Source organism: Aspergillus pseudotamarii, assembly GCF_009193445.1.
Source record: "Aspergillus pseudotamarii strain CBS 117625 unplaced genomic scaffold BDV38scaffold_2, whole genome shotgun sequence".
Taxonomy (NCBI): Eukaryota; Fungi; Ascomycota; class Eurotiomycetes; order Eurotiales; family Aspergillaceae; genus Aspergillus; species Aspergillus pseudotamarii.
Genome location: NW_022475016.1, coordinates 335,143 through 346,432, shown reverse-complemented (window position 1 = coordinate 346,432; position 11,290 = coordinate 335,143). Strand labels below are relative to the sequence as shown.

Sequence of the window (11,290 nt, the reverse complement as noted above, 5' to 3'; positions counted from 1 at the left end):
GGACGCCACTCTTTTCCCACTATATTCACTTCCATTCTTAGTCAGATAACGTGAGAATTGGCGGACTTGCAGCCGGTTGCACTTTCCGGAGGTGAACGAGTCTTTGGGATTGCAACAGAGTTTTTGTCTGATGTTTCTGCAAGCGATCGCCTTGTCATGCCAGCGAATCCTTCTTGTACCCGGGCGAAAGTCACCGTTTCTCTTGTCTGCACCTGCGGTGTTCAGGGGGCTCACTCCGAACCTTTGCTCCGTGCGAGTTGATGGTGGATACTACCTTCGGACGCGACGATATATCGCGTCTTAGATTGGTGATTACATGTCATATGATAAGATGCCCAGGCCTGTCGTACGACAAACGTTCGTATATGTATTCCTTTTCGTGGGTCTGGACGGTAGTTGAATCTAACATCGCGGAGAATTAAATGTCTTGGCCAGGGGTAAAACTCCGAGACCTTTGCCAGGGTCATCAGACATTGCTTGTGTTGCATGGCAGACGAGGCGCACTGACAGTATCCCAATTTTGGATATAATGTGGTTATACAAAACAGGTCATTGGCAGTGGTATGGCTGTATGCGGTATCTATATACAGACAGCGCCACACACACAAAGTAAGAAGCCAAACGAGATGTCAGCATGCAGCATGGCAGACTACTGAGATGATTGGTGTAGTATGACTGAGGCTGCTTCCACTCCCAATGTTCAGATTTCGAACACAAAGCCTGGTCCATTCCATACTCCAGATTTCCAGGCGTACCATAAAGCAGACTAGAAGTGGTATCCACATTGCCTGCTGCTGCAAGTCAATCGAGGCAGACTCTGATCCACCCTGAAACATAGCTGCAGTGAACTTCTAATCAGAGAGTAATGTTATGGTCATATTATATTTTTATCATGATTCGGAAGTCATTGCTGTAACATAAGAGCAACAAGAGTACATGGTTTTACCACAGAGTACCAGTAAGATACAGAAAAGAAAGAGAGTGAGAGATGTACCACTAAACGTGAGCTCCAGCTACTGATGAAAGGTACGACAGAGCTTTTAAAAAGCGAAAAAATATAAGTGTTTAAATTATTCTTCTAGTAAATTCAAGAAACGTTTCTGATTCCAAATTAGGTCGATGCTAACACAAAATAAACCTGAAGAGAGATATTTCTCAAATCCAGAACCTGATCCTCCCAGCCAGATCTAGAAGCTCTTTTTGGAGAGTTTCATCTTTTTACGTGAAGGAGATATACCTTCTAAATACAGCATGCTTATATACTATACACCTTTTACTCCTTTTCTAATATATACATGCTTACTCTTCTTTCACGAGAGTATATATGCAATGGATAAACACCAATATATGGACTCGAAACAAGATATAGAGAAGAATTCTATATTACCACAACAGATCTTAATCTTTTTCTTAGATGCTTGTTTCAGGATGATAGTCATGACTACACTCATAAACAGGCTCGATTTCAAGATACTTTCACCTTGTCACTTTCTGGGGTTAGAACTGGAGCTATTATTGGATCAAGTTTATATAGAGACACATTAATAAAATATCTCTACTATGAAGGTATGTTGATCTCCTAACTATACAAATCGTGTATAAGAAGCTAACTAGTTTATAAAAACTATCTTACTAGTTTTAACATCCAAATATAAAGACTTTTGTTATTAGGTGCCTTCCTGCCGTCTGTTAGGGACTTAGGGACTGCAGGTGTGGATTTCATGATGTTCAACTGTGGGATTCGGATGTTTGATGTCATTGAGATGACTGAGGGCTTCCGGGGTGCCTAGCATGTCCGATTACTTATCGGATATAGCCCATTGCAGTCGGCATATCTAGGCCTGATCCCCGGATATCCGCACTTCACTCATTCTTTGTATGACCAAGCTGGGTGGCCGAACTGTCGGTAGCGGCAGCATCGTATCTATTCTACCCGGTAGGGTTCGATGCTCCCGATAAGCCTCTGTCCCACCAGCAATCTGTTATTAATGTTCCATTCCGCTGCCTCGGATAAGTCCAGCCAGATCCCCATGCTAGCTGATTTACCCAGGGGCATGTCTCACCTCAACCATGCGACGCATTTGGACTGAAATCTCTCCTCAGGTAGCTAGGTGGGACGGATATATCGGATCGGAGCGGTCCAGCCCAGCTGCCGGGTAACAGATCACTCGGTACACACGGATCACCGGTTCTCTGTGCAAGATGACTGGAATATGGATAAGCAGCATTATGCATTCAAGGAGCTCACGAATCATCGATCGCCACGAGAACGATCCACTAGAGGCACAGGTTTGCATGTCTCAGTTACATCGCCACAATTCTGTCCATCGTTATCTCGCACACCTAGTCCGGCGGATTCCCGAATATCAAGGCATATATGCATGAGTCTACAATGGTAGCATTGTGGTGGTATGCAGTGACCAATCACGGGGTCAGCCTGTAAGGCTCTGCGTGCTATCAGAGAACTGGATTACACTGACCAATACCCTGGCTAAGCCCGAGTGTATATATGACACGAAGGAAAAATGATGGCCCGACCTGGGCAGGTCGAACAAGGGTATTGAGACATGTCGGGCAGATTGAACAGGGATATTGGAACATGCTGGACTACGGTTATGAAAACTATGAACTTTCTGTACCTGATTTAGTTCCACTCTGTCTTGTTCACAATGTATAAAGAAGCCTACCCTCCAGTATTACTGTACCTTCGTCTTCTCCCGAGCCTATCCAGAATATCCATAGGACTTCTCAAGCCTTGTGAAGCATTGGTAAGCCTTTTTTGACAGTTACATAGTCAATTTGTCCCTATAATTTAATGCTCTTTATACTATTCATCACCATGCTTCTGAACCCATTCCAACCATGCGAGGGCTCACCAGCCTTCCAAGAAGAATATCGTGGCAGCTACGTACCAGAGATTATCAAAACAGAATATGGCCTCCAGGTTGTGGCTCCGAATACTCCATATGTGGCAGCGGCTGGCCCAGACAAGTTATATTTCACCGACACCCGGTTCGATGCTGAGACTGACTGCAAAGCACGTGAAGGAACAAATCGAGAAGGCAACAGTGCCGAACCCGGAGGAGTACGTCGCCATAGACGAGGTTACAGCTACGGCGGAATTGAAAAGCTCTGTGACCGGTGAAACGACATTCGTGTTTGACCCTCCCTATGCCAGGGTGCTGTTTGCAAAGGGAATGAAGAGGCGCAACCCGGAGCTCAAACTGCCTGAGCATGAGCCCGCTAGCGATTGGTTGGTGACCTACGACCTGGACAATATCTTTACGAAGCGGGGCTGAGTTCTGCTACGATTTGGGCTGTTACACCAACTCGGACTGCATACGGCAGTCAAATGGCAACTGTCAGATCTGCCACCACTATAGGGCTGACAACGATTTTTTTTTTGAGCGAGGATACGTTTTGAGGACGATGAACCTGTTTATTCCTATGGAAGAGCTGATATTTGGAAAATGCTTAGCGCTGCCCGGTCGAGCCCACGCGATGTTGCTAGACTTCCTGAGCAGTACCTAGAGCATCACTAAATCCAGTTTGGAAGTATACCATTTTACATATGATCAACCTGTCTTGGAAGGACTGTCAGCTTCAACCTGTAGCGTTAATCTTGAGCCTATAGCAAGCCATGGCTCACGACTGCTAAACTGGCTACTAAAGTATGAGCAGCTAGAATGTATGCTATGTGTTGTTAGAGGGAGCACACATCATGTCGCAGTGTATACTGTCATATGGGCTTTGACCCACACAGACAGTGCTTGCAAAGCCCACATCATTCACATACATGGGGATATCCAGGTTTCGGAAGTTGTATTAATAGGCATGATTAGCTCTGATACGGCCCAAAGCTTGGGCATATATGTCATTGTGACAATACGGGAAGGGCCAGGAAAGTCTATATCAACAGAGTAGGATATCAAGTTTGCATCAAAGTCTTGTGGCAGGGAACACTTGTCTTGTGAAAGCAAAACAGATAACACAAGAAAAGGAAACCTTCCATTATTAGTCCCATTGAAACCTTTCGGGACGATGTATGTTGCTTCAAGTAACAAACCAATACATACGACCACAGGGTGTGGAAAATAGGGCTTCCCGTCCGCTCAGCCGTACTCAAGCCACACGCCGGGAGGTTAGTAGTTGGGTGGGTGACCACCAGCGAATCCCTCCTGTTGTATGTTTCCTTTTTACTATTTCCGAAATTTTTATGACTGATATAATCTTTAATGCCGGACTCTGATGAGGAACTTTCTGTGTTGAATTGATTAATGGGTCTACCAAATTCTGCATTTTCTCTCACTGAAGAACCGAACTTCCGGGACAGCAACGTTGGTCTTCACTATGGAGCTCTTGTACATCATGGAGGGTCGGAAAGACCCGGAGTTTTGACGCATTTTTTGTATAGATAACATATGACGATCAATCCAGTGCATGTAGAGAGAAAAAAAATAGACAGACTTGTACAAGAAGTCATTGTTTGACCGGGTAGTCTGTCTAGAAATGGGTGAGGCATCCCTTTTCTCCCCACGAGCGGTTATGGGGAGCTCAGAAAGAAATGGTACGAATGGAGTGATCCAGAAATGAGATCTAGTCATCTGGAGGTGAAGATCAGAAGTATATTGACTGAAGATGGGCGGAAGAAGTGTGCTATCTTGAATCAGGAGTCAAATGGTTCGTTGAAAATGATGTAGGTGGTTTCGGGGAGGGGAACGTAGATCACTTTTGATATAACAGAACTTCGAGAAAATTCATAATTCAATATTATGAGAATCACTTTTATGCAAGAGTTAATACCTACAACAGGTCTGGTGGCCAGCAACGAATTGACTGAAACTTGTACTATAGCGCTATGTGAGATGTCTATGCGCCTTGGCCAAATATTATAATGTTTCTATTTTGACCATATAATACACATTAAACTGCACAGTCACATATGTACATTGAATATCGATATATCAGGCTGATATTAATATAAACTAACGCTAGAATAATCAGTACTGTTTACCAATCTAAAATAATAATATATAGCTCCTCCTATATAGACCAATCCACTCAGTTTCAGCTCCCCGATCTATAGAATAGAATCCTTAAATATATCTCCAGTCCTAGTAATTTCGGTTATTTATTTTCAGCATCTCTCTGTAGCTCTTCTCTTGGCCAGATACCCAATAATAATCTCTTATAGGAAATATAAATAAATAAACTTCGGTTTATTCACCTGGCCACTTGGAAAAAGAAAAAAAGATATATTAAACAACTATGTTAAGGAATATCTACTACCAGGCTCTCCTGTTGCGGAGAAATAACGACAATTGCTTTCTGGGTGGTCATCTTGGAGGTGAGGTGTAATCCGAATACGTCGGCTACAACAATTCAAGAATTCTCATTTCCTAGCTAAATAGCCACCTGATTAAATTATATGATAGCAGTTAGCTGAATTGAATATGAGTAAGAGGGAACTAACATGAAACAATAGTATGAACTTTGAGATCACTAGCGCTGTAATTTAAGCGTGACCTTTGGAACGCAAATTTTTATTCTAGAACCCAGTACAGCTGACGGTGTCCTTATCAGGTTGACATTTCTCTACTTTATGATCTGGCTCTCCGGGAGTCGGGAGTAGGCAGTGCTATTGATGCTTTGAAGTCTAAACTAGCTAGGTGTGGCTGCTAGACGGGACTAGTCAAATTAGCGTTCCACTTCCGGGATTAGGTAATATTAAATCCATAGAATATTCTGACATGAAGAGAACACGTTCAGTAGGTTAAAGAGCAGAAAAGCTCTTACTATTTGGATTGTCTGCTCTTTTTCCTATTGAAAAATCTCTCCCTACCGTTCAACATCACCTGTCCCCCCAAAAAGATTCATTCTTTGTTTGCGGTAGCGTGGACTTCGGAGTGCGGTCTTCAGATAACTCCAGCGAGTGGGATGATATCAATATTTTCACATGCTTGCTATTGGTGGAAAGGGCACAGGTCTAGGCGGAATTACTAGTTTCGGGGAGGGGAGTTATCGAACTTGATGGCGTATCAGGGATCAACGATCAACGCGACCTATCTAGATCGGAGGCAAATACGAACCACAAAAGTTACAAATGATGCTAGAAGCGGGAGGCAATACGTGCGGACAGTGAGTGCTAGAAAGCATGAATCGAACTGAGCGTCATACCTCCCACCCTCTTCCAGAATGTAACAAGGTGCGATATATTGCGAACTCTGCGCGAAATTGGCACGGAATGCTAGGGCCCGGCATCTCTACCTTCCATCTATTCTTTTTCTAGGGAAACTTAGAGTCGAACTATAGGTATAATTAGTAAAATAATTGGCTTCCCTGAGGCTGGTCGGACGAGGCTTTGACTCCACAAATCCTTATCAAAGTTGTCGAATGACAGGTGAGCTGTTCTGACCCAACTATCATCAGCACGAAGCTTTTGATCATCTTATTCATAATTCCGTGGACCCGATACACAAGCAAATCTCAATAGTGGGAAGAGTGGTTTTACGCAATCTGCACGAGGTTTTCCCGAGAGCATAGGAAAGTGATGCCGCTTGGGAGGCGGACTATCTTCGGCACGATTTAGTTATACGCAAACACCCTCTTCACTAACTCTTGGGCTTCCTATCAGCTGAAACAGTCAACTCTACTACGAATGGCCTATTTATAATGGAAATTGATTTATTCCACGCTATTTTCATAAATTTGCATAGATTCGTTATATAAAACACGGCATCAATTTGGAAACACGTCTCTTACTGACGCAAACATCGCGAGAGAAAATGGCGCCTTACAATACGAACGACAGTGGCATGACCCGATCCGAGGGAGCAAAAGAGACTCCAGTAATAAGCGGAATAGCAACCACCGCCCAGCGCAACTGTTCAGCTCCAGCGCCGGGTCATGTAGTCGATACGGAATTCCTCATTGTCGGGGCAGGTCCTGCCGGGGCAGCCTTGGCTTGCTTTCTTGGTTCTCATGGTATGTTTTATTGCATTGGCATGGCAGTCGCTACTTGGTACTAACACTATGAAGGGCTGAAGGGCATCATGATCAGCAACGCTCCAGGAACAGCGAATACACCTCGCGCACATATTACTAATATGGCGGCACTGGGTCAGTCATCTGCCAAGGTAGCAAATATTGCTTTGTTATTGACACATTGACTTGTCCATTCAGAGTGTCTACGCGATATTGATTTATATGACGAACTGAAGAAGCTGGGATCCACAGGGTCAGATCATATGCAACACACACGATGGTGTCATAGTATGGCAGGCGAGGAGTACGCACGCATCCACTCCTGGGGGAATGACCCTAGAAGAAAGGTGAGATCAGTTGGTCCTCTCTTATTCTGTCAGGGAGGTAGATTGACGTAGGACATAGGGAGATTATGAACTAGCTAGCCCATGTGAACCATTTGATCTGCCGCAGACGATCTTGGAACCAGTTCTGGTTCGGCATGCCGCTTTGAAAGGCTTCAAGTGTCGTTTTGATTCCACGCTCGTTTCTTTCTTTAGCGACTCGAAGACCGGCTTGATCACGGCCAATATTCACGATAAGATGACAAGCAAGGAATACCAGATCCAAACACGGTATCTTTTCGGAGCTGACGGTGCCAGGAGCCAGGTGGTGAAACAACTTAACTTGCCTCTGGTGGTTCAGCCTGGTCAAGGTATTGCAATCAACGTGCTGGTCAAAGCCGACCTCTCCCATCTAGTTAAAAACCGAACGGGCAATCTTCATTGGGTTATGCAGCCAGATCGAGAGCACCCAGATTTTGGCTGGATGGGAATCGTTCGGATGGTGAAGCCATGGAATGAGTGGATGTTCATTCTATTCCCAGATCGTAACTATGACCGTTCTCAAGGCAAGCCGTCTAAAAAGGCGTATCAGAGGAGAGTCCAGGAGTTTATTGGCGATGATACACCTGCAGAGATCTTGGATATCTCCACGTGGTATATCAATGAGATCGTCGCAGAGAAATATTCAGAGGGTAACATGTGAGTGTTGGCTCCGTCGATCCGATAATCGTAATGTCTCTGACAACGACGTTTTATTCCTAGCTTCTGTCTTGGTGATGCCGTGCACCGTCACCCTCCATTAAACGGGCTTGGGTCGAACACCTGCATCCAGGATGCTTTCAATCTCGCCTGGAAGGTCGCATATGTTCACAAGGGGCTGGCGTCACCGTCTCTTCTATCCACATACTCCATCGAGAGACAGCCTGTGGGTTATTCGATTATCACCAGAGCGAATCAGGCATACCGCGACCACTTTCTCGTGTGGAAGGCACTAGGCATGTTGCCCCCGGACTTGTCCGCGCGGAAGAAGAGTTTAGAGGAGTTAAAGAGTGCGACGCCAGAAGGATCAAACCGCCGCCGTGCCCTGCATGCGGCAATCAAGCATACTTCTCATGAATTCCATGGATTGGGAGTTGAAATGAATCAACATTACGACGGCCAAGGTGTCTACACAGATGATGAGCCCAATCCCTATGCGCCATCCAGACGGGCGGCTGAAGATAGCATCTTGTTTCATGAACCAAGCACTTATCCCGGATCTCGATTGCCTCATGTGTGGCTCAACACAGCAATCCCGGGAGAGCCTATTTCGACAGTCGACATTGCTGGCCATGGCTCTTTTGTCCTCTTGAGTGGAATCGGAGGTGGGCGATGGAAGAAAGCAGCTGAAAATGTTGCCGAAAAGCTGAAGGTTCCAATACAGGTGCATTATATTGGGTTCAGACAAGATTGGGAGGACGTTTACTTTGAGTGGGAAAACCTGCGAGGCGTGGAGGAATCTGGAGCCGTGTTGGTGCGACCCGATCGGTTCGTAGCGTGGAGAGCACCGGCAGTTCTCAAGGATACTGAAGCATGCGCATCGAAGCTCCTTACAGTTATGAGGACCATTCTAGGATACCTTGATGTATAGTACTCACAATGTTCCGTTTCTGCCGGTCCTGGTCCGGCTGAAATATGATGGATAGGCGAAGTCATAGCAGTTATACTGACCAACTCTTCGGCTCCTGTTTAAAAATCTTATAAACAAAGAATATACTGACAAGGGGATATCAATGGCAGTCTGAGCCGTAAAAATGAATAAAAGTTGAGTATATTATGCTGCGTACAAAAGATTGTGTTGCAGCATCTGATTGAGATATTCATTAACTAAGCTATCAACCAGACATGATATACCTCTATGTATATTCACCAAGTATTCCATGCGCTTCTCTCGTCAGAAACTGGATATTGTTCCACATTATATTCTTCCTGGGCAGGTTTGCGCAAGATGAATTTGCGCAAGAGATATTCCTCGAGCTGAAAGATATCACTCATGTATAATTATGTGAAACGGCAGAGGCTTTTTGACAAACAACTCCATTTGGGGGTGCTTGGCTATCTACGAAGGCTGCTATTGCTATTACTTTTGCGCGTCTAGGTAGGCGAAGGCAAATGCTCTTATTTTGTTTGGATAATCACGAACAACATTTCTCACCATTTGTTACTCTTTACTCATAGTAGACTTCGTTGATCAAAGTCCCGATTTTCTCAATTTCCACTCTCATATCATCGCCGTGCTCCAGGACGATCTTGGGGTTACGCATAGCGCCAATTCCAGGACCCGTTCCGGTCATGATAATGGTGCCCTTTTCTAGAGTGGTTCCCTGAGAGAGGAATGCAATCGTTTTTGCAATATCGAAGATCATTTCGCTTAAAAGTAAAAATGTCAGCTACCTTGGAGAGTTTAGATGATGGCAACCATCGATCCTTGAAATAGACTAACCTAGTGTTTGAGTCTTGCACCACATTGCCATTATGGATGGCTCTAATTTGCAGATTATGCGGGTTGCCGATGGCGGATGGGGACACAAGGACCGGGCCCAGTGGACAAGATCCGTCAAGACCTTTCCATTCAATCAAGTCAGCTCTGGGTAAATGACACAACTAATGGGCCTGGGAGATAATGAGGCAACTGGTCTGTCTCACCTTTTGAGAAGGACCACTGGCTGTTCTTGAACTGCTGTGTTCGAGCACTAACATCATTGCTGCAGGTATATCCCAACACATACTCCATGGCCTCTGACTCGGGAATATCTCGACCAGTCTTAGACAGAATAATCGATAGCTCTGCCTCGTAGTCGCTGGAGCCATCCTGTGCAATTTTGGGCACGTTTATCTTTGCAGGATAGGGTCCGTTGAGTGCCGTGCGCGGTTTGATAAAGACGACCGGCACATCTGGAATGGGCATGTCCGCCTCTTTGGCATGGTCGCGATAGTTGAGCCCCATGCACCGGATAATGGGCACTTCTTCAATTCCAATGGGAGCCAGAAGCTGTTTCGAACGGGGTAGTCAGTTTTCGAATATTGGATTCCAGGTGTTCAGGATTGCGGAATACATACTCTGGCAATGTGCACAGTTGTGTCTGTTACTGTGCCATCGAAGATCGACCCTTTGACCAACTTGGCCGCAACTCTCTCGCCGTTAAATGTTGCGATCCCAACATCTGGATGCTTGCTTGGATCGACTTCGCCAAGGTGAATTTGGCCATCCTCTTCGCTGATGAATCTCACGAGGTGTGTCCAATTAGGACCCATTTTTGCAAATTCTTTTTGGGTCAGATATTATCCGCAAAGCTAGGCAGTAGTCAAGTATTCTTCCTCTGCGATTGCCAACCGTGAGCCGTGGCGGCCTTTTGAACTTCCCACGTCAGACCTTGAGTGGGACTAATCGATGCCGACGGTCCCCCCGCTGCAAGATGTAATTCCTTACAAAGACACATGGAACGATTTCGGTCTATTTGCGCTCGGAAGTTTATCAACCATGAGACCAGTTTGGGTTGGCCGAGGGGCCGACTGCAAATGCATTCGGGCGGACTCTCTTCGGCGCAATTTTCAGTCGAACGAGGAATAGAAATCAAGACTGACGGCGTGGAATACGAATGGCACCATCCCAGCTTGAGGGGGGTAAACAAAGTTAACCATTACGATTAAGACCCGCTATAAACTGATTCGGCATGAATAACACTCGGGTTTGGGGGATCTTCAGTCATCGCAATGTATCCAGACCGGTTGCCCGGATCTTCTTAGTGTGAATAAAGGGAAATTGGCACTATCGCTGGGAGGGCTCTAACTAACACGGATTGCAAAAAACACTGCTATGCTCCCATCTCTTGCCAATCCGGATGAACCTTAACAAGCCAAATTCACTTTCTTCAGTAACACGTTCCCTAAACTAGACGGGCTAGATGGCTTCTTTATGGATTAATGCTGCGAACGCTTCTACC

General features: G+C 45.3%; 3 protein-coding genes across 3 annotated transcripts; 2 read left to right on the top strand and 1 right to left on the bottom strand.

Annotated features, from left to right (window-relative positions):
• Positions 1 to 2,839: 2,839 nt before the first annotated feature.
• Positions 2,840 to 3,299, top strand: BDV38DRAFT_277260 (uncharacterized protein; the record flags this gene model as incomplete). The annotated part of the gene is made up of 2 exons (XM_032058446.1): positions 2,840 to 2,968; positions 3,039 to 3,299. The coding sequence occupies 2 exons, from the start codon at positions 2,840 to 2,842 to the stop codon at positions 3,297 to 3,299; spliced, it is 390 nt and encodes a 129-aa protein (XP_031919295.1).
• Positions 3,300 to 6,785: 3,486 nt separating this feature from the next.
• On the top strand, positions 6,786 to 9,004 carry BDV38DRAFT_277259 (FAD binding domain-containing protein; the record flags this gene model as incomplete). The annotated part of the gene is made up of 6 exons (XM_032058445.1): positions 6,786 to 6,984; positions 7,039 to 7,119; positions 7,183 to 7,331; positions 7,390 to 8,006; positions 8,070 to 8,931; positions 8,993 to 9,004. 6 exons carry the CDS (start codon positions 6,786 to 6,788, stop codon positions 9,002 to 9,004), a joined length of 1,920 nt encoding a protein of 639 aa, XP_031919294.1.
• A 510-nt stretch (positions 9,005 to 9,514) lies between these two features.
• Positions 9,515 to 10,601, bottom strand: BDV38DRAFT_267224 (fumarylacetoacetate hydrolase family protein; the record flags this gene model as incomplete). The annotated part of the gene is made up of 4 exons (XM_032056549.1): positions 9,515 to 9,716; positions 9,790 to 9,910; positions 9,993 to 10,338; positions 10,407 to 10,601. The coding sequence occupies 4 exons, from the start codon at positions 10,599 to 10,601 to the stop codon at positions 9,515 to 9,517; spliced, it is 864 nt and encodes a 287-aa protein (XP_031919293.1).
• Positions 10,602 to 11,290: the final 689 nt, after the last annotated feature.